The sequence below is a fragment of the Lolium perenne genome, chromosome 7 (assembly GCF_019359855.2).
Source record: "Lolium perenne isolate Kyuss_39 chromosome 7, Kyuss_2.0, whole genome shotgun sequence".
NCBI classification, from domain to species: Eukaryota; Viridiplantae; Streptophyta; class Magnoliopsida; order Poales; family Poaceae; genus Lolium; species Lolium perenne.
In genome coordinates this window covers 267,809,106-267,826,900 of record NC_067250.2, presented here as the reverse complement: position 1 = coordinate 267,826,900, position 17,795 = coordinate 267,809,106, and the positions used below count along the sequence as shown (strand labels likewise).

Sequence of the window (17,795 nt, the reverse complement as noted above, 5' to 3'; positions counted from 1 at the left end):
CTCAAGTTTCAGAATATGAGAGCACACAGCTCAAGTGTGCTAGGCAGCAACAGCAAGGCCATGCATCAGCTTAGTCACCAAAGCAAGCCAGGCTTGTGTGTCAAAGCAAGGATAGAAGCAGGGTTCATATAAAAGGAGCACAAACCCTAGAAATCATAACCAGTCGACCAGATAAGATTCACCAGGTAAGGGTGAAGCAAGAACAAGCTCAGTTCATCCAGTTCTTGAGCAAGAACAGAACCAACACACACAACCACTTAAGCCACCAGAAATCATGGTGACCTAGAAGATCATCCAAGATGCGGAGGTGAAGGGTCGTGGAACAAACCCAAGTCTGCATCAACAAAACATTTCTTTCTAGGAGCTGGAACAAGGTATACCAAATACCTGGAAAAGATCCAAGGGATCTGATCCATAATATGCATGAAATAAGCATGGGATGAGCAGATGCTCAACAGGGTGAATCATCACTTGGTTTTCACCAAGGATCACTGCTAGTCAAAAAAGCCACCAAAATAGAAACCATCCAGATACAGATCTTGTGCACAGAAGCAAGATCTGATGCACAGATAGCACCAGTAGATGAGTTACAATAAATAGCAGCTAGTATAAACTACACAGAAAATCCTAGGCACATAACCATCAGTGAAACCCTAGATTTCATCACAGGCAAGCATATTGGCATTCATAGTTAGTATGATCCCCAAATATGCAAGCAAAGTTGAGTAGCCCACAAGATCCAACCAAATAAGTGAGCAACCAATCAGTAGCAAGGCTACTGAGGTCACATCACACTTAGCATCAAATAAGAGAAAGCCAAATATATCATATCACTATCCAGAAATGGATTCAGATTCTATTTTGCTTGCTAGATAATCATGAACAGTCAAATCATTTGCAAGCAAGTAACTTAATCATCACTGCATAAGCAGTTCATCATCATTTAAGTAATACAAGCATGAATTTATCACAGATCCATGCTAAGCATGACAGTAACACACTGTTAAGCAACACAGTTAATCTATAGCCACTAGAACAAGTCTAGGTAGCTAAGATAAAGCAACAACACAAGTAAGCAACAGCACAGTGATGCTTGAGCATCAGCATCACCAGATAATTAACTCATATAGTCATAGTATTAGCCAGTAAGCAATCACTGACAATTAATTGATCAAATGGATCAATCATAGCAAGCCAAGTTACACAGAGAGGTTAACCAACAAGCAAGGAATGATCCAATGGATCATTGGCTTGCAGAGATAGCATCAAGCATATCACAGCACCTCGGCACACACACAAGTGTCACGGATGCAACACAAGTACACCTAGACAAGCAAGCATGATAGACCAAGAAGCATAGCAAGCTCATAAGCATGAACAAAGATGGTATATCAAGCCCATAAGCAAGCACAAAGAAGGTCGAGCATGCTAGAAGCAATAGATAATTACCACCTGGCATGTACAAAGAAGCAAGGCAGCATCGGCCAAGCAAAATTGGTAGATTGGCCATAGCTTGCGTAAAAATGGAAGCACGGGCAACTTAGGCAGTCATGGCAAGGCTCTGTGTGATCACAGGATCACCAGAGAGCAGTAAAACAGGAGGAAGAAGAGGCATAGTAGCTTGGGAGGAGCACAGACATGGAGAAGAGAAGGAGGAGGAGCAGAACACTTACATGCGCCTGGTGGCAGAGGCTATGGCATGGCGAGGCAGTGCTCGCGCGGCCATAGCGGCAAGACCCAGTGGTAGGCGCCGGCGTTACACCGACGAGCACGAACACCACCACAAAGAAGCACGGCACGGAGACGACGGCACCGGCATCGCAAGCGCACCGCACCAGGTCGGTCTCAGGGGGCGCGTACGTCGACGGCGAGGACGAGAGTTCACCGGAGACCACCAAATCGTCCGAGGCGATTCCCTAATGGATCCAGATCGGAGGCGATTCGCCAGGAGAGGACGAGAAGGGAGAAACTGCACGGACAGATCGATAGATCTGCTCGTGGCGGTTCAGGTTCGGTAGGTGGCTACGGCGGGGGAGCCCGGCGATGGCCGGAGCAGGGCGGCGGCCATGGCGGCGACGCCATCGCCACGGGAGTCGCCAGACGGTTAGGGTTAGACGAGCGAGTGAGAGGGCCGAGTGAGGAGAGTGAGGTGGGCCGCTTCGGCGCCACCGAACCCAAAAGGGGGCCAGCCTTATTGGGCCGTCCCTGGGTTAAGTTATTGGGCTGGGCCCAATAGGGGTCCAGAGGGGTATTTTGGTCTTTTTACATTTAATAAAAGATCAAAACTTTACCAAATTTTAATAAATCATAAACAACTCTAAAAATCCAATAAAAATTGGATTTATGAATGAAAAATAAATCTTAACAAGAATAAAATATGAAATGGAATTTATGAAACAAATTCAAAATTATGAATTTTCAGAATTTAAATAATAACTTGGAATTTAGAATTATTATTTCCTTGTAATTAAAATTCAAGGAAAAATCTCAAATAAGTTCAAATACTTATTTTCAAACATTTCAAAATGAAATTCTACTAATCCAAGTCATTTCTTTTGAAAGAGGGTAATTTTCCCAGAAAAAATATTATACTCCTTTTTATTCCAAAAAAACTATAGAGTTCACTCTATAATTTCAAATTATTTTGGAATGACTAAGGTAATCATCAAGTAAAATCATTTTACTTTGAATTGTTGTACTTTGTGTGAATCACAATGATTAATACTTTTAAATCAATTGTAAATTACCGTCAAAGACATAAATCTTAAATACAACCCTAAATTGTAATAACTCATTGGGGTAAAGGGACTCAACATAAAATAATCCATCCATGATTGCATTATTTGGATTTTTATAACATTGTCCTTCCCGGACAATGATGCTTCTTACAGAACCCGAGGTCCAGGTTCCATCAACTGCATTGAACTGCACTATCTCGCAGTCCACAGGCAAGTTCACCCTTGCTCATGTCAACTTGATTATTTTCTACTACTTTAATGCAAAGCTATATACTTATCATTCCTGCATCGCAAATGAAATGTTATTTTCCAACTATGAATATGACTATGTGGCTGGCAATGGAACCATGGTATGTGTTGATATGGTGGAGGTTCCATTGCAATGGGTTATATCACCCTAGGATTAAATTACCAATGCCGTCCAGTGATTCTAGCGCCGTACAAACCGCGTTGACCATGAGATCTATAATGGCTCTGGAAAAGCCAGCTGTATCTTTTCCCTTCTGCACGCCAACGGATTGGTAGAGCCGGCGGGGTGCTGGAGGCACTGCCGTAGGTTGGGATAGCCTTTTAAATCCCCATCCATTAGTGATGATGGCTCTACGATCTATGAAGGATTGTCCAAAGTACACCATGAGTAAAGCCGTATTATCGGGGGAAGTCTACTGGAGGTGTGCGGGTGGACAAAAGGGTGGGTTTGCAGTCGCGGAGAAGGCGGTGTGGGCTTGGATCTTTATACCTGGCCTCACACCAAAGGAAGTGTGAACGGGGGCAAGTCCCTGCGGATGGCAAAAAGGGTGAGATCTCTTGTGGGAAAAGTAACGCACCTCTGCAGAGTGTATCAAATTGTGGCTGTCACTCCCTGTTCCGGGAAGGGAACTGCGAACGCGGCAGGAAAGGAACTCCACGAAGTTCTAGTCAACTTTGTGAAGACCGACGGGCATAGTTTTCATAATAAAAGCAACCTTTTGAAGAAATGTTTTCAAAACATGCATTGACCTGCGATTTCCTGATCAATGGTCGTAGCTAGTGCATCAAACACCTTTTATTCTTTTAGAACTTGCTGAGTACCTCTGTACTCACTTTCTTTCGACACCCTTGCTAGACTGTGATCCGGAAGTGGAGGCTATCAACGATGGAGCACCAGAAGGAAGCTACGAGCTGGTCTACGAAGAACCTGATCTACTCTGGGCGTAGTGGAAGGCGCAGACTATGGAATAGTCTACGGACCAGATGACACGGAGGTGGAGGAGTAGTGACATACCCTAGCATCATAGAGCCGAGCAGCGTAGAACTTACCTAAATAAGTTGTTGAGCTCTTTATATTTGTTATGAGTTTTAATCGTACTTAAGTAGTATCTTAGGGTGTTCTCATAGGACCTGTGAGAATACCAACTTGTTAAGACAATGTTTGTAATAAAGTATGGAGTGTTATGACCTGCAATGTTTCTGTTGTACCACTCTGAGGGATATGGCAATTTGTGAGGAAGCCCCTTCACAAGGATCATATCAACGACTTGTATACTACAACATGCAGTGGTATGCTGGGTCACCGCACTGTATACCAAGTCCTCGCATGTTCTTCGGTTGATAGACAAGATCTTGTTTTACTCTTGCATTTTCCACGGAAACTTTATCCGAAGCAACCCAAAGAAAAGCACGCTCGAGCTTGATGATATATGTCTTGCGAGGAGGTCATAGTCTTGTTTAGAGGCGCCTTGTCAGCGGTGGTAACAAATTTCCCTTTGCCCAACTAGAAGCTTATTTGCCATTTTGTCTACAATGAATCGAAGTCCACACTCCTAAGACAATGCACGAGAGGGGTTGCCCCAAATATCTTACAGAGGGTTTCGTATATCTAAGTCGAGGATGCTGCCATTCGGTCTAATCTTGATTCTCTTCACCAGTATAGTCCAACATTTTTACATTTTCTCTATATTCTATGTCAACTTTGGTGGGTTCAAAATTTATTCACACCGAAAATAGTAGAATTTTTTTTGTGAAGTTTAGACGAAGTGGTTTTTGAGACTAAGAATTTTCAGAGATTTCAATGGGTCTCCAAATTTCTCTCTCAAAACCCCGATCCCTGCATAAATCTCAACGGTCAACACGTGGACATCAAAACAAATTAAATGTACACTGACTATTGTCGGAAAACCTTAAGAAAAAATCTAGAAAATTGGATTCAAGCGCCGTACAAGAGAAAAATCTACAGACCGTTCTGTGTCATGGCCTCTGTTGGGTCAGAGCTCAACACCCAATGGAATGGAAGGAGGCGTCCAACTCTTCCACCACCTCCGTCGCCGTCCTCTCCCCCCCCCCCCGCCACACACCTAGGTGACACGCCACAAGATACCAAGATCCCAAGAACAAGCAATCCCATGTCTGAAAACCTTTATATAAGATCCCCGGCCCCTCTCTCCTCCACTTGTACTCCACCACCCGAAGATCGCCACGCGCGCGCACAGCTCGTCTCAAGCAAGAAACGTGAGAGGGAAGTTCGTCGATCGACGACGATTGATTGATTGACTGATCCGACGACATGGGGCGGCGGTCCAACGCCTCGCCGGCGGGTTCCGGGGAGCCGCTGCTGCCGGAGGCAGCACCACCAAAGGGCCATGGCAGGGACAGGAGCGCGATGATGCAGCGGACGACGTCGCACGCGAACGACGAGCTGCAGTGGTTCCGGTCGTGCCTCCGGTGGGTGTGCATGGACCACTCCGCCCCGGGCCGCGCCGCGCTCTCCTGGCTGCTCTTCCTCCTCCTCGCCGTCGTCGTCCCTGCCGTCGCGCACTTCCTGCTCGCCTTCCGCCCCTCGCGCCGCCCCTTCGACGCCGTCGTCCAGCTCTCGCTCTCCGCCGCCTCCGGTGCCAGCTTCCTCTGCCTCTCCTCCTCCTTCCGCCGCATCGGGCTCCGCCGCCTGCTCTACCTCGACAAGCTGCAGACCAAGAGCGACCGCGTCAGGCTCAACTACACGGCGCGCCTCGCCTTCTCCTTCCGCCTCCTGGCGTCGCTCGTCGCGCCCTGCTTCGCCGCCGAGGCCGCCTACAAGGCCTGGTGGTACGCCACCTCCGCCGACCGCGTCCCCTTCTTCGCCAACGACGTCCTCAGCGACGTCGTCGCCTGCTCCCTCGAGATGGCGTCGTGGATGTACCGCAGCGCCATCTACCTCCTCACCTGCGTGCTCTTCAGGCTCATCTGCCACCTCCAGGGCCTCCGCCTCGAGGACTTCGCCGGCTCACTGCTCGTCGAGGTCGAGGAGGGCAGGATGGGGGTCGAGCGCGTCCTCAGGGAGCACCTCGACATCCGCAAGCAGCTCAAGGTCATCAGCCACCGGTTCCGAAGGTTCATCGTCGCCGCGCTGCTCATCGCCACCGCCAGCCAGTTCGCATCCGTGCTCCTCACCACCCGCCACGACTCCATCGACGACCTCCTCCACACCGGCGAGCTCGCGGTAAGCATCTCGATCAATCGCCTAATTTCTCGGTTCTCATTGTGATGCTCTGTTCTGTTAATTGGGGATCGCAATCCCTAATAATCAACAAGGCGTACATTTCACACCATCAAAACCAATAATTTTTCGATTTCATCATATGTTTAAATTATGCTACTAGTTGGAACAGCGTGGAATCAATCAACTCATGGGTACCTTGCCTGCTACTACTACATAAGAAGATTAAGAATTCGTTGAGTTGCTCAAATTTACTGATTGCGTTGCCTACATAGTTGGACTCAGTCTATATTTAGCACGCAGTTCTAGTAAGGTTTGACGTGATTCATCACCCTGCTAGCGATTGATGATCTAGAAAGGGCATTTCATTCATTTCTGAATGCTAATTGGCGCGCCATCGTCGTGCAGGTGCAAGTAGGACCATGAATTACTGATAGCACCTTATTATTTGCAAAATAAATAAATAGCGATAATACCTTATTGACATCACAATCCGAAGGGGATGGAACAGTGTATATAAGTTGTACAGCTCCTGTAGTTTCAGATGTTGTCATAACCGCACACAGCTACTTATACTGTTCCAGTTCAAGTTTAGTTCATAAGTTCCAGTTTCAGCAGTGTAGAAGCATAGAGAGAGGGATTTGTCCAGCCTCTTAAGCCAATTCCTAATGTGTTGCATGTGTTCTGTTAGAGGCACAATGGGTGATCTCAATCCCTAATCGAGGAGTACATTTCATACCTTCTAATTTAAGACCGAACCAATAATTCTTCGATGTCATATGATTATAAATTAAGCTAGTTTGAACACCGTAGAACCGATCAACTGGTGGGTACCTTGCCTACGTACATGAGGAGATTAAGAAATGAGTCTAAAAAATTTGTTTGAGTGTTCAGTTTTACAGATTGCGTTACCCCCGGTGGTTTCTGGACATGCTCCATTGGCCCATAGAGTAGATGAAATCAACTTGAATCCAATAATTGGACTGGATCTATAATTAAGTGGTAGTAGTATCGTGCGAGAAACAGCTAAGATAGTAAGGTCTGACACGATTCACTCCGCTGGCAATCGTTCTGTCGCTGGACCTGAAAAGGGCATTTCATTAGTTTCTGAATGCTAATTGGCACGCCATCTTTCCAGTGGTGTTAGTAGGACCATGAAATTAGTGATAGTACCTTATTATTTGTAAACTAAATAATAGTGATAGTACCTTATACATCACAGGCTGACGGGGATGGGAACAGTTTATATAGGTGCAGAGCTCCTGTAGTTTCTAATCTTGTTACAATTGCAAACAACTACTTATACTGTTTAAGTTTCAGCTACTCCAGAACTTCCAGTTTCAGAACTTCCAGTTTCAGTGTTAGTTCAGCTACTTTGCAACACTATAGTCAAATTCATAGAAGCCCAAAAGAATAGGAGGAACTTGCTTCTAGGAGCTTCTCCCCACCATAGTTTCTCCCCACCATTTCCTATATGCTGGCTTATGCATAAGCAGGAGCCCAAAAGAAGTCGCCCTAAGTCTCTAGGCTAAGTTAAGCTGCTGCTATTAGGATAATCACAGTTTGACTAAAAACTAATATGCGGTGAACTTACGCCATTTGAAACAAAAAGAAAAAAAGGTCATATAATTCTAGAGTAGTCTGGTCCTCACATTCTTCGACAGTTCTTACATTTTGTTGCCTGCGCAGACTCAGCAACATCCCACATCCAGTTTTCTAATGCTTCTCCATGTTGAATTCTGCAGCTATGTTCAGTTGTGCTCATGTCTGGGCTCACCATAATCCTGAGCAGCGCCGCCAAGATCACTCATCAGGCTCAGGCCCTCACAGGCCAGACCACCAAGTGGCACGCCTGCTGCACTATCGAGCCAGCCCCAGAGGAAGAAGTCGATCCTGGATCCAACCACAACTCCATGGTGGAAGAGTACTCGGAGTCTGAGAGCGACTGCGCATCCAGCGAGGAGACCGGGGACGATGACATACTGGAGAACACCAGGTTCCTGCAGCCTCACTCAACCGTGATCTCCTTTCAGAAGAGGCAGGCACTAGGTATGATCATCGACAGTTATCTTATCATCAGTTCATTTTCCCTTAATTATTAGAATTCATTAACTTTTCCACTGCTATTCTCGCCTGATAAAAACGGTCTTGCAGTGACCTACCTGGAGAACAACAAAGCCGGCATCACGGTGTTCGGGTTCACGCTGGACCGGGCGTACCTCCACACGATATTCATGCTTGAGTGGACGCTCTTCTTGTGGCTCCTGGGGAAAACAATCGGGTTCTCGTGAAGACTGAAGACGAGGGAATGCATGTATATTGTCCTCTCCAAGTGCATGGTTCGTTTAGTTTTCGCAGCCACAGGTTTGATTTGGTTGCATTTTTGTTCCGGGTGTGCATTTTGGTCTGTGTGTGTGTGTGCACGTGAGTGGTAGTGCACTGTATTTATGCTAGCGATTTGTGCGATGATGTGTAAATTATGGGTTGATTGCTCGTGACACCCCACGGTACAAAGGTGTATGTAAAATTGTAGATGAGTGTTGTAGATATTAGGAAAGAAGGTCTTTTGGGTGTGTGCAGCTTGGTTTTGGAGGTTTATAATCTCGTGTTGTAAACCAAAAATAGTTGTAGACAGGACTTTGACTTGTAAATTTTTCTTCTGCCTTTTCTTTCGAAGAATATCTCCATGTCTGTATTTCGCGGTGTGAATTGGCTGGAATGCATGAAATTTAATAGCTGTTAGCTTTTTTTCTTTTCTTACATGGATGGATTTGTTTGTTTCATAACAAATGTTTTCCTTTTGAATGTATCACAGTAAATATTTTTTGGCAATCATAACAAATGATACTTTTATCGAACAAGCAACCGAGCATCACAATAGAAACAAAAGGCACACTTAAATCTTTCGAAGTCGTCATCTCCAACTTTGCCTTTTGTATCCTGATATTCCTTTAGGCCTCAAATTAAACAATATTTTCAAGCTACCCGTCAAATTCATAATATTTTAAGGTTGCTTTCGAATAATAAGTTGCTTGCTAGGGAAATTTTGTGTAAGAGGAGACAAATGGGTGACTGTTAACTTGTTTATTTTGCAATGATCTAGAGTCTATTAACCATCTATTCTTTGATTGTGTAGTCTCTCGGTATCTTTGGGAAATGGTATCTTTCATTAACAATGATGTTGGCCTAATTATGAATCAATCTCTAGATGGTGGATTAGTGAAAATAAGAATTCAGTGCTGAATATTTTCACTTCTGCTGTGATATAGGTAATCTGGGCAGTGCGAAATGATATGTGCTTTCAGGGGTTAAGATGGCCAGGTGTTAAATTTGTGTCCAACAAGCTGTTTTCGACCATCAGGAGCTGGAAGCTGATGTGCAAGGAATGTCATTCGAGCCTATTATACGATATATTGATAGCTGCTGGACCATCGGCGTGGGGAATTGATGCGGATCGCCTGGACCCGAACACTCTACTGACGGGCCTTGTTGCTGACAAAGCTCAATCCAGGTCTTCGTCATCTAACCCCAACGTTTGGTGGCGCTAGGAGATGGGGTGCGAGAAGCTAAGCTTACTGATAGATCAATCTTGTTGTAGCCTACTGTAGTCTCTCTTCTCGGTGCCATCTTCCTATGTGTGGGTGTTGCTTTACTTTTCTGTTCTGTTTGAACCTGAATTTGTTTGGCCCCTCTTTTTCTAAAAAAAACCCTGTTTGGATAGGTTTTGCATTTCGGTGTGCAGTCTGGTTATGGCCTGGTTGACTGGTCATGGGCCATTTCGATCTTATTTGGCCCATTATCTCTCCAAGATCCAAGCCCAAATAAAAATCTCGAAGCCTTAAAGCCGAAGTATATCGGCTCAAGCTCTTTTCTTCTGACCCACGCCACGAGACACGAGCCATTCCCCAACGTCACGGCCCAAACGCCGAGCCAACCAAAAGCAAACGAGCGAGAGAGGGCTTCCCCCAAACCCCCACAAGCCAGACGCCGCGGCCGCCGCAGCCGAGATGGCCGCCGCCGGAGACGCCACCCACGCCGCGCCGCCGGCCGCGGAGGCGCAGTCGCTGGTGGACTCCTTCTGCGCCGTCACCTCCGCCACCCCCGCCGAGGCCGCCTTCTTCCTCGAGGGCCACAACTGGGCCCTCGAGTCCGCCGTCCGCTCCTTCTACGACTCCTCCGAGGCCGACGCCGACGCCGACGGGCCCGATCCGGCGCCCCTGCCCGCGCTCCCGGCCGCTCGCGACGGCGCCGACTCCGAGGACGAGGACTACGTCGTCGATGGCGGCGGCGACAAGGACGAGGACGACGAGGACTACGTGGCCGAGGACGAGGAGGAGGACGCCCTCGCCGCGGCGTCCGCGGCGGCGGATGAGAGGAGGAGGCCCGCGAAGAGGCGGAAGAGCAGCCACGGAGCCCCGGGCGGGAACGGGACCGCGAGTGGGACGCGGAACGTGAGGACGCTCTCCGATCTCGGCGGCGGTGGCAAGGGCGCCGCGGAGTCGGACGGGGACGAGGACGAGGAGGACGACGAGTGGGCGCCGCCGCCCGAGCTCTACACCGGCGGCGAGAAGAGGTCAGTGCTACTTGCTTGTTTCTCAGGGCTTGCGATCCGCTCGTTTCGCTTCTGGCTAGATCGTAGAGGAGCCCATTTCTAGGGTTTTAGATTGGCCCAGTTCGGTGATCCAGGGGACTCGCGTGCTGAGATTTGGGGCGCCGCTCATGGTGTGATGGAGCTGTGGCCAAGCGTATTAAAATGCCGTGTGCTTTCATGTTTAGCTAGTATCTACTCTTGTGAATTTCTTGATGGCGTCCGGTTCTGCTAACTTTACCTTGGCAGATGCCTAAAGCCCCAGGTCTTAACACACAATGTAGTCTGTACAGGGGTTAAACGTTGGATGACATGGTAGTTGAACATTGCTCTTCTAGACGGCCTGATCTGTTTCTTGGTATTAGTAGTAGCCACAATTGTTGATCTATGTTGCAATCATTGCAATAATTATGTGACGTCCTTGCATTGCTTAGAGGTGTGTCCGTTTGTGCATACTCATATGGCATTGCAGGTTTGTGTTTGTCAAGGTGACATTTCTAGAGATCCGTGATTTTTTTTCTAGAGATCCGTGATTTGACTGTGGATTTTAATCATTGGCAAAAAATCTCTGAAAGAATTGCCTGTATCTGCACAGCATACCGATAAGTGAAACTATATAGCTTGGAACATGTGAGGACCAATTTACTTGGTAGTGGTCCAACATTTAGGATTTTGGTTACACGCAGCTTAAATTTGACAATTGCTGGTTTGGCTTTGTGTTCGTAGCTGTCGTCCTAAATACCAATCTGTTCTTCTTATGATACATGTGCTGTATACTTCTTGATTAGTAGCATGGCCAAAGTGTCTGATATGAGTCGTTACTTGCTAGCCTACTTTCCGGAATTGAGAATTAGTTCTCCCTAATATGATAATATGATATGTTCATAATGTTCTGATAGTAAGGCCTGTGTGTAACTAAGTCGTGATGTGGAGAGTTCAGGATGGTTGCCCTGTTGATTCATCGTCAGAGACGGATCTCGGGATATAGTTAGGGTGACTGCTAGTTACTGTTGTCAACAAGAATGCAAGGCAATGCCTGAGCTCCAGTAACTCGTGTGTTTACCTTGCCATTTTATTTTTCTTACTGGTTAGTTAGCATGCTAAACTTGATTTGGTTAGACAAGATATTTAAGGCCATAATTTATCATCTCTCCCATGTTAGCAAAACATAAAGCATGGCATGCACTTGGACTGGTTCATGTTGGTTATTCAATTGGCCAATCTATAGAGTCCATTGGAATGGAACCTGGTTGTTTGCGGGACTAGTTATGCACTTGACTAGCTGGAAACTTTAGCGTGTACTTTATGGTTTTCTGACTGGTGCACTATTGGGAGAATAACATTTCCATACATTGCAATGTGCATTACTAAGAAGAACCAGAGAAAAATGGTTGTGTGCACATACTATACGGAGTTCTATCACCTTGTTTCATACATTGTCACCATATGCCAACTAGGGCCCCACAGATAAAACCAATAGAAAGAAGAAAATACCATAGGTAGTCAACAAGCATACCTTGTCTGGCCATGTGAGATCATAGGAGAGGCAACAACTGTTTCTGTTGGTTTATTCTGGCAATGACTTGCACAGTTGAGCTTAGCGGCATAGAAAAAAAAATGATCCCATATGATAAAAAAGTTCACTGTCGATTTCGCATGCTGAGATTTGAGGAGGCCGCTGGAATTTTGGTGTGATGGGAGCTGTTGGCCAAGCGTATTAAAATGCTGGTTGCTTTCATGTTTAGCCAGTATATCTACTCTTGTGATTTTCTTGATGGCGTCCGGTTCTGCTAACATTATCTTGGCAAATGCCTAAAGCCCTAGGTCTTGACACACTAATGAAGTCTGTACAAGGGTTAAACGTGGGATGACATGGTAGTTGAACAATGCTCTTCTAGACGGCCTGATCTGTTTCTTGGTATTAGTAGTAGCCACAATTGTTGATCTATGTTGCAATCGTTGCAATAATTATGTGACGTCCTTGCATAGCTTAGAGGTATGTCTGTTTGTGTGTACTGATATGGCATTGCAGGTTTGTGTTTGTCAAGGTGACATTTCTAGAGACTCGTGATTTGATTGTGGATTTTAATCATTGGCAAGAAAGCTCTTAAAAAATTGCCTGTATCTGCACAGCATACCAGTAAGTGAAACTCTATAGCCAGGAAGATGTGATGGAGCTGTTGCCAAGCGTATTAAAATGCTGATTGCTTTCATGTTTAGCTAGTAATCTACTCTTGTGATTTTCTGGATGGCGTCCGGTTCTGCTAACATTATGTTGGCAGATGCCTAAAGCCCTAAGTCTTGACACAATAATGTAGTCTGCACAGGGGTTAAAAGTTGGATGACATGAGAGTTGAACAATGCTCTTCTAGACGGCCTGATCTGTTTCTTGGTATTAGTAGCCACAACTGTTGATCTATGTTGCAATCATTGCAGTATTTATGTGATATCCTTGCATAGCTTAGAGATGTGTCCGTTTGTGTATACTCATATGGCATTGCAGGTTTGTGTTTGTCAAGGTGACATTTCGTGAGACTAGTGATTTTATTGTGAAGTTTAATCATTGGCAAGAAATCTTTTATGATACATGTGCTGTAGACTTATTGATTAGTAGCATGGCCGAAGTGTCTGATATGGTCTTTACTTGCTAGGCTACTTTTTCCGGAATTGAGAATTAGTTCTCCCTAATATGATAATATGATATCATCATAATGTTCTGATAGTAAGGCCTATGTGTAACTAAGAAAAAATCGTGACGTGGAGAGTTCGGGATGGTTGCCCTGTTGATTCATCGCCAGAGACGGATCTCGGGATATAGTTAGGGTGCCTGCTAGTTACTGATGTCAACAAGAATGGAGGGCAATGCCTGAGCCCTAGTACTCGTTTGTTTACCTTGCCATTTTATTTGCCTTACTTGATTTGGTTAGACAAGATATTTAAAGCCATATTTCACCGTCTCTCCCATTTTAGCAAAACATAAAGCGTTACATGCGTTTAGACTGGTTCATGTTGATTATTCAATCAGCCAATCTATAGAGTCCAGTGGAATGCAACTTGGTTGTTGCGGGGCTGATTATGCATTGACTAGCTGGAAACTTTAGCGTGTACTTTATGGTTTTCTGACTGGTGCACTATTGGGAGAATAACATTTCCATACATTGCAATGTGCATTACTAAGAAGAACCAGAGATAACCTGTTGTGTGCACATAGTATACGAAGTTCTATCACCTTGTTTCTTACATCGTCATCATAGGCCAACTAGGGTCCCACAGATAAAACCAATAGAAAGAAGAAAATACCATAGGTGGTCAACAAGCATACCTTGTCTGGCCATGTGAGATCATAGGAGAGGCAACACCTGTTGCTGTTGGTTTATTCTGGCAATGACTTGCACAGTTGAGCTTAGCGGCATAGAAAAAAAAGGATCCCATATGATAAAAAAGATTGCTGTCGATTTCACCTATCCTATTCTGTTCCTAAATAAACTGTTTGCGGCAAACTATGTTTGGACTATTTTGATGCTGCTTCTCCCCGGGCATTGATCTCGCTAGTATGGCTGTATTCTAGGCTCTAACACGAACCTGCAGAAAAACTTAAGCAGGAAATCATCCATGGCCTTTGAAAAAACATCTAGCAACAACCCAAAATCTCAAGCTGCATGCTTAATGCCAATTAAGATGGAACATAGAATATCTTTTTATTTACATTGGCCTTACTTCAGCACTGTATGGATTAGCTTGCCACTTCCCTCATCCCTGAACTAGCAAGGAAATTGATCTTGACTAACTGGTCTCGGAGTCGTATTTCCATCGTACATATATGTAGAAATTATAATATCAGTGTTGTAAGGTGAGATTTCAATAGGTGCATACATTTTACGCTGAAGGCCCTTGTGAATTGTTTAATTTATATTATTTTTCAGTGGAATGGTTGTTAGAGACCGCTCGAAACGCAAAAATGTTGGGGAAGAGATTTTTAAACAAGCTCAGAAGAAGGGAGCTAAGCTAGTGCCAGTCCCAGCTCGCCGGCAATCTTCTAGCTCAAGGAGCTTCCCTGGGACTAGCAGACTTCTAACAGGTGAAGCTGTACAGCCTGACGCACCACAGCCACCAGAAGAAATTGTTCACAACGTCTACTTCTGGAGCAATGGGTTCACAGTAGATGATGGTCCACTCAGAAGTTTTGATGACCCAGAACATGCGTCCTTTTTAAAGGTAAACAATTCTGACGTGTGCAACTGAGTTTGTATTTCTGCTTGTTATATCTGACTTCTGAAGTGGCATATGTTTGTTTTTACCTCTAGAATATTTATGTTCATGATAATTTTGTTTTGCAACTTTTGGTCATTATATTCATGCTGATGATGTACTACTTCACAAGTATTGCAAATTGCAATAATGGTTAGTTGAAATGATTCCTGAGTGAAGAAATCATTTGGATGTGAATTGATCTCTTTTGGCTTTTGATAGACATCAATGTTTCTTAGCTGGTATTTTTTTAGAACTCAGCTAGCTTCCATGACGGCATCTCACAACTTTAGTCTTATTTTTGGGATGGTTCCAATTAAATAAATATAAGGTAGGGATAATGAATGTGTTAGTTGCTGGCCAATTTTATTTCACGTATAGGGAACATATATTTTCTGTCCTAGAGCTTGATCTGCAGCATGTACAGCAAAATATCGTTGTACTGCAGCATCACGGTGCAAGCGGGAGTGGGCCATCCACGGGGCCGCAAATTTAGGCCCATTTAGCGGCATATGCGAACTCCCACCAAACTGCAAGAAAAGGAAGCGGCATATGCGGGCCGGCCTGCAGTTGCCGCCTCGCGCCGCATATTGCAGGACTAGTCAAGCGACCAAGACATGGCCGTCCTTCCTATACGCGGGGGCTGGTGGAGGTGGAGCGGCGCGGAACTGGACCACGACCGGGCGGGGCGAGCTCGGGCCGGGGCGCGGCCGGGGCGGGGCGAGCTCAGGCAGGGCGCCGCCGGGGCGGGGAGAGCTGGCCGGGGCGGGGCGAGCTCAGGGAGTGGCGCGGCCGGGCGGGACGAGCTCAGGCAGTGGCGCGGCCGGGCGGGACGAGCTCAGGCAGGGGCGCGGCCGGGGTGAACGGTGGGCTGGGGATCCCCGCGGTGAGGCGTGCATCCCGCTGCTCGTCAAGGGCGTCGTGCCCTCCGAGGCTCCGAGAGGGTCGGCATCATACGCGGCTCGCGCGGCGCCGCAGAAAAACGCGGCTCGTACACGGCTTATACGCGGCTTACCACTGATCATTGCGGATATACGCGGCACGTACGCGGGCCCCCGCAGCGTGTCCCGCTTGCACCCTGACTGCAGCAGCTTGTTTAGTACAGGCATTCTGAACTCTTAATGTTGTACGGAGAATGAAAAAAAAATGAACAAATAGCTAAATATGCTACTCCCTCAATTGACTCCACTTTGTCTAGATATGGATGTATCTAGTCAACAAACGCATCTAGCTACATCTGTATCTAGACAAAGTGGAGTCAATTAATTTGGATTGGAGGGAGTATGTTTTGTCGAAACTTCTTTGTTTAGTGTTACATTTATTTTTGTATGCTGCTTTTTCCCTCATCGAATCTGTTGATTTTCTGTTCAACTATATTATAAAGTGTGCTACGAGCCTAAATACGCTTTTGTTCTTTTCTTCCATCATATATTACTGTTGACCTGATGTTATATCTGCTTTTGCTTAATCGAATGTACTTTTCCTTTCCCTAGAGCATCAAGAATAATGAATGCCCAACTGAGCTTCTTGCTGATGGGAGGTCAAGGGTGCAAGTAAATATTGTCCGTAAGGAAGAAAAGTGTCCTGTAAGTATCTTTAGACTAATTTCTCTGTAGTGCTTCATATGTTCCATAAATGCTTGTCTTGACAATCTCAATCAAATGTGTTGGTACAGGAGCCAGTGAAGCGCCCTGCTCCATTTCAAGGAGGGGGCAGATCTCTGGCAACACCTTCTGAAAACTCTGCTCCTTCGGCTGTTACTTCTTCAGCTGCCACTTCTAGTGCAGCGACTGCCACCACTGCGACCAAGACAATCACAGTGGATGATTCTTTGCCATCAACCTCTCTACAGATCAGGTTTGCAGATGGCAGCCGTGTGGTTGCACGATTTAACACAAGCCACACGATCAGTGATGTGCGGGCATTTGTTGATGCAACAAGGCCAGGAGAAGCCAGTGACTACACATTGCAGGCCGGGTTCCCCCCTAAGCCACTTGATGATGCGACCAAGACCATTGAGGAAGCCGGTGTGGCCAACTCGGTGATCATTCAGAGAGTCTAGCTCAACAGGTTGTTGGCCCCTCTTCACCGAACACACACTAGCCATCTGAAGTCTGAATTTCCTTGTCCTTTTGTCTCTCGAGTTCTCTTGAATTTAGCTTGAGCCTACCATGGCTTGCTTCACTCAGCTGCGTTTTAGGTATTAAGATTGTAAATCAGCGAGATCTGGGTACATCCATCTTGTTCATCTATAGGGTACGTATACTTGTGCGTCCACTCCAGTCCACATCACGTTTGGTCTGTCTGTTATAGTCCTTTTGTTCGTATCTAACGACCTCTTTTGGTAGTGTGCGAAGGTTAGCTACAGCGGTTGCTCATTATTCATGCATATCTGCGTTTTTCGTCGAACAGATGTCCTGATGCTGATTGCAATATGCAACCAAACTGAGTCGACTTATACGCGTACTCTTCCGTCCGGATTTCACTGTACAGCATGAATTTCGTTAAGAAACCCAAGTTTTAAACATGGTCTAGCAATGTTGGGGGCGTGGGCGCGCCATGGCTCGGTTTCCTGTCCTTGTAAATGAGGAGTGATCAACAGCAAGACAGGAATTTCTCAATCAAAGCTGGCCGCCTGGTCCTGCCATTCAACAGCAAGTAGGTAGGTTCATCTGCCTACCGTGCTGTACTCCTAGCTCCAGAAAACCCAACGATTCGGCTGCCGGTACTACGCAAGATCGCATCATGGATCCATATAGTCATATGGTCC

The 17,795-nt window shown here is 46.0% G+C and overlaps 2 protein-coding genes across 3 annotated transcripts; both read left to right on the top strand.

Moving 5' to 3' along the window:
* Positions 1-5,046: 5,046 nt before the first annotated feature.
* Positions 5,047-8,742, top strand: LOC127312782 (uncharacterized). Its single transcript, XM_051343332.2, has 3 exons — positions 5,047-6,192; positions 7,935-8,238; positions 8,344-8,742. Exons 1-3 carry the CDS (start codon positions 5,281-5,283, stop codon positions 8,478-8,480), a joined length of 1,353 nt encoding a protein of 450 aa, XP_051199292.1. The 5' UTR covers positions 5,047-5,280; the 3' UTR covers positions 8,481-8,742.
* Positions 8,743-10,107: 1,365 nt separating this feature from the next.
* LOC127312781 (plant UBX domain-containing protein 3) lies at positions 10,108-17,406 on the top strand. 2 transcript variants are annotated; one of them, XM_051343331.2, is made up of 4 exons: positions 10,108-10,762; positions 14,716-14,992; positions 16,519-16,611; positions 16,701-17,406. In XM_051343331.2, exons 1-4 carry the CDS (start codon positions 10,197-10,199, stop codon positions 17,085-17,087), a joined length of 1,323 nt encoding a protein of 440 aa, XP_051199291.1. In that variant the 5' UTR covers positions 10,108-10,196; the 3' UTR covers positions 17,088-17,406. The 2 variants fall into 2 exon arrangements, with proteins under 2 accessions (XP_051199291.1, XP_051199290.1); XM_051343330.2 differs by having other exon boundaries at positions 10,109-10,762; positions 14,701-14,992.
* Positions 17,407-17,795: the final 389 nt, after the last annotated feature.

What these genes read in the sequence shown, in the direction of transcription:
- LOC127312781 (XM_051343330.2), top strand. Translation starts at nt 10,197, where the DNA reads ATGGCCGCCGCCGGAGACGCCACCCACGCCGCGCCGCCGGCCGCGGAG. An exon ending in TACACCGGCGGCGAGAAGAG is followed by an intron (nt 10,763 to 14,700) that starts GTCAGTGCTACT and finishes ATTATTTTTCAG; the next exon opens with TGGAATGGTTGTTAGAGACC. An exon ending in GTAAGGAAGAAAAGTGTCCT is followed by an intron (nt 16,612 to 16,700) that starts GTAAGTATCTTT and finishes GTGTTGGTACAG; the next exon opens with GAGCCAGTGAAGCGCCCTGC.
- LOC127312782 (XM_051343332.2), top strand. Translation starts at nt 5,281, where the DNA reads ATGGGGCGGCGGTCCAACGCCTCGCCGGCGGGTTCCGGGGAGCCGCTG. An exon ending in TCCACACCGGCGAGCTCGCG is followed by an intron (nt 6,193 to 7,934) that starts GTAAGCATCTCG and finishes TGAATTCTGCAG; the next exon opens with CTATGTTCAGTTGTGCTCAT. An exon ending in TCAGAAGAGGCAGGCACTAG is followed by an intron (nt 8,239 to 8,343) that starts GTATGATCATCG and finishes ACGGTCTTGCAG; the next exon opens with TGACCTACCTGGAGAACAAC.